General features: G+C 50.2%; 1 protein-coding gene across 1 annotated transcript in view; it reads left to right on the top strand.

Moving 5' to 3' along the window:
* Positions 1-2,800, top strand: part of GFOD2 (glucose-fructose oxidoreductase domain containing 2) — a 31,712-nt gene extending 28,912 nt beyond the window's left edge. The window contains exon 2 of the mRNA XM_007940265.2: positions 1,902-2,800. Coding sequence (XP_007938456.1) covers positions 1,902-2,800 — 899 coding nt within the window. The remainder of the gene's footprint in view (positions 1-1,901) is intronic.
* The last annotated feature ends 1,628 nt before the right edge of the window (positions 2,801-4,428 follow it).

The following is a 4,428-nucleotide window of genomic DNA, read 5'->3' as shown; positions in this document are numbered from 1 at the left end:
CATTGTAAATTTTGGTCAATGACATGAGACAAAGTATATGTGAACTGCTGTATGAAAAGTGAATTTACTCTGTAAATCTTCACCCAAATCCTAATTAGAAAAAAAAATGGGTTACAAAACAAACAAACAAACAAAAAAACTCTGTCCCAGCTACCTTGATGGATCCCTGCCTACCTGTCAGCCCTCCTCTTCTCGTCACCAGGCCTAACGGGCTTGAGCAGAATGAGCACGAAAGAGATCATAGTAAGCAAAGTGAGCAAAATTAATGTTTTAGAAGGGACACAGATCATGTGTGGCCATTGTATGGACTTTTGAATGACATGAGAGGATATAATCTGCTCCATCTTAAGTTTTAACAGAATTACTCTGGCTATTGTGTTGAGAAGACTTTGGGGTAGTCAAGGGCAAAAGCTAGAAGACCAGTTAAGCAGCTATTGCAATAATCTAGAGAGAAAACGGGAATGACTTGGACCAGGAAGGTGGCAGTCGTGGCAGTGAGAACTGGTTAGATTCTCCATATAGTTTGAAAGCTGAGCTAACAGGAGTTACTGAAGATTAAAAGTGAGATGTGAGAGGTGACATCAGTGATTTTGGCTTGAGAAATGGGGAGAATGGAGTTGCCCCTGATTATGATGCGGGAAAAATTAGGCAGAAGAGGTTGTAAGAGCTCCATTTTGGATTCCTCCCCTAAATGTGTTTCTCCTCCTTAAATGTCTGTGAGGGATACTGTTGAGCATCTCTCTATCCAATACCTATATTCCTTACAGATCCCATGTAAACTCTCCAGCCCCATTTCCTAGCATGCATTCCAGACTTTGAAATCCTAATCCTGGGGCTTTCCTGCTTCACGGCCTTTACACATGCAGTTCCTCTGTCTGAGTGTCCTTTTGCCCTTAGCCCTGCAGGATATCTGCTCCCTTTAAAACAACCCCATGACACTGCCTTAGGATCCTGCCACCTATGTTCCTCTGTGCTCCCATCAAACCTGAGCCTGTTCCTTCAAGAAGCCCATGGCTTTTTAAGGGAATTGGGATGGTAGAATTAGAGTCACTCATCATAGGCAGTGTCTCTACAATGAGTAATGGCATAACTGGGTAGTTTTGCCCTTCCCTACCTTCCCACCACTCATCAGCTTATATGTGTGTCTAGTCTATATTGTTTCTTAGGCTTTGTAAGTTTTCCATTCAAAGTTAGTAGAGTAAGATTTCTCTCTGCTAGAAGCACCCTAAGCTTCTGGGGCTGGGATGGGGTGTGAGTGTCTTGTGGCTGCTCATACCCTTTCATTTTCTTCATATGGAAGCTGCTCAGCTCTCTCTCTCTCCAGGGCTTTGTCTCTCTTTGTTTTGCTCTCAGAGTGTATTCCACTTGCAGTGTGAAGGCAGACAGTACATTTTCATTCTTTTCCCTTCTAGTGGAGCTGAGCATTTTTCTGACTACATTCATTTCTTGGACCATTGTTTCAGAGAACAGCCTGTGGGGAGCTTTGGTGCCCTTTCTGGAGCTGTAACTGACAGTGCAGAGCCCACCCATCACTGTGGAATAAAGATTAGATTCTCTTGACCCAAGCTAGTTTCTTACCCAATGCATAAAGGTGTAGAAACATCTTCCTCTTCATCTGCCCTCGCTTTATCTCCCACTCCTGGTTTGTGTCTGCTGCATCTGCAAGTTTCATTTTCCCTTAAGAACTTACTCTTCTTCCTTCGACGCCTAACTATTTCTTCAGTACCAGTCACGGGCACTGTTTTCATTGTAAGCTGAGCCACTTTGCTTCCACCCAAGGTCACCTTCTGGTTCAGTAGGAGACTTCTCTGGATCCATCTGCCTTGGAGAAATGAGGTTTTTTGTTTTTCCATTGTAACCTCTTTGAAACTTTAAGGTTGTTTGTTGTGTCTTATTCTCAGGTATTGGGAAGAATGTGGTGTGTGAGAAGGCAGCAACCTCAGGGGATGCCTTCCGGATGGTGACGGCCTCGCGCTATTACCCACAGCTGATGAGCCTGGTGGGGAACGTGCTGCGCTTCCTGCCTGCATTCGTGCGCATGAAGCAGCTGATTGCCGAGCACTATGTGGGTGCAGTGATGATATGCGACGCCCGCATCTACTCAGGCAGCCTGCTCAGCCCCAACTATGGCTGGATCTGTGATGAGCTCATGGGTGGCGGGGGCCTGCACACCATGGGCACCTATATTGTGGACCTTCTGACCCACCTGACTGGCCGGAGAGCTGAGAAGGTACATGGGCTGCTCAAGACCTTCGTGAGGCAGAATGCAGCCATCCGTGGCATCCGGCACGTCACCAGCGATGACTTCTGCTTCTTCCAAATGCTCATGGGTGGGGGGGTATGCAGCACAGTGACTCTCAACTTCAACATGCCAGGTGCCTTTGTGCACGAGGTCATGGTGGTGGGCTCTGCAGGACGCCTGGTTGCTCGGGGGGCTGACCTATATGGACAGAAGAACTCTGCCACACAAGAGGAGCTGCTACTGAGAGACTCGCTGGCTGTGGATGTAGGGCTGCCTGAGCACGGACCACAGGATGTGCCACTGCTCTACCTGAAGGGCATGGTGTACATGGTGCAGGCCTTGCGCCAGTCCTTCCAGGGACAGGGTGACCGCCGCACCTGGGATCGCACCCCCGTCGCCATGGCCGCCTCATTTGAGGACGGGCTGTACATGCAGAGTGTGGTGGATGCCATCAAAAGGTCGAGCCGATCTGGGGAGTGGGAGGCTGTGGAGGTGCTGACAGAGGAGGCCGATGCTAACCAGAATCTATCCGAGGTGCTCCAGCGAAATAACTTGTGAGCCTGCCTGTGGGCTCCCTGCCAAGGGCACAGGGACCAGGAGCCATGGCGGGAGGGTGTGGCCGTAGCAGAAAGGTGGCTTTTATTTAACAAGTCTGCTTGTACTGGGTCTGGGTGGAGTCTGAGGTGATGCTGGGCATACACCTCCTCCCTCCTTTCATTTACCCCCCTCAGACTGGCAGGGCATGAGTGTTCTGTTGCTCTCAACAGTACAGTGTGTGCAGGTGGGGCTGCCACCAGATCTCACTGGTCGCACTGGGGAACAGGGCCCACAACAGCTTGACTTGTGGGCTGCTTCAGCCTGATTGTGGCCCTGAGAGGGTGGGAAAGCACAGCAGGAGCCGGCTTGGCCGACTCCTCGGGCTGAAGAGCAAGGCCAGGAAGCCTTGTTTCCATGCCCTTCCTGGGCTGGGCCTTCTCAGGAATGGTGAGGGTATCTTGTCATCCCTCGGGGATCTTCCCTGGCCGCCTCCTGCGACTGGGCCCTTCGGGCTGCCCCTTCCCTGGTGGGAGGAGGGGTTTCTTATTTAGGCAAGCTCTCAGGGGCTATTTAAGGGGCCTGGTTTGCCAGGGAGGAAACAAGGGAGAGGTTTAGAACATCTGATAAATGTTAATAAAGAGAGTGTGACATCGTGGCATGTGGTTTTTGTTTTTGTTTCTTTCTGTGTTAGGTGGGGTTTTGTCAGTAATGAAAGGCCTGGTTATTGCTTCATGTTGTTTAGATTTCTCTCTTTCCTCATGGCTCCTCAGCAGCTCAGCCCAGCATGGACCCGTCACTGTCTAGTGGGCCACTCTGGCCACCGCCCCACCCACATCACTGTGCTTATTCCCTCATGGCCGAGTCCTAGGATCCCTTCAAACAAATGTCTTTCTTCAGAGAGCAGGACTCAGGAGTCCCTGAGAGGGCCTTGTGGGGCCTTCCCATTTCAGGGAGACAGTTTGAGGCCTCTTGGGACATGATGGCAAGAGGGAGTTTTGTTTTTGAAATCATGGAGTTGGCACCAAGAGTCTTGGGAGAGAGGAGGTGAGGAAGGATTCTGGGCGCTGCCCCTTGGAATGGGTTTAGCCAAAAGCTGCTCAGCCTGGCCAGCCAGTCACCAGCCACCCCTTTGTAAACTGTGCTCCACACAGGAATAGGCTTTTCACCATGAAAGTCAGAGGTTGGGTGAGAGTTGGGAGAAGACACTTAGTCCCTTTTGTTTCCTTGTCTCACTTTGTTGGCCTGCCAGGATTGTTAAGCCGGAACCAAACTGTGCCCTTCTCCAACCTTCCCCCTCTGCCGTACCCTGTGCCCTTTGCCAAAAAGGCTTAGGGGAGGCTTCCCTTTCCTCTTGGCACCCCTTCTAGAAGTCACCAGGCTTGTTTTCCTGTATTGTCCTGGTTGCAAACATTATCTTTTTGAAAGAAACTATCAATGGGCAGTGTTGAACTGTGTTTACTTTGAGCTGGGGCCCCCAGGGTAAACCTTTCATGTGCTTGCTTTTAACCTCCAAACAACTGTGTTGTTGTTGTTGTTATGTGCTGTCCAGTCAAACCCGACTCAGCGACCCCTCCTTGGGTTTCCGAGGCAGTATCACTACAGAAGTAGGATTGCCCAACCTTCCTTCCGAGGAGTGGCTGGTGGGTTTG

Source organism: Orycteropus afer, unplaced genomic scaffold, assembly GCF_000298275.1.
Source record: "Orycteropus afer afer isolate SDZICR_OR568_19922 unplaced genomic scaffold, OryAfe1.0 scaffold00067, whole genome shotgun sequence".
Classification (NCBI taxonomy): domain Eukaryota; kingdom Metazoa; phylum Chordata; class Mammalia; order Tubulidentata; family Orycteropodidae; genus Orycteropus; species Orycteropus afer.
This window is presented reverse-complemented; position numbering and strand designations above follow the sequence as displayed.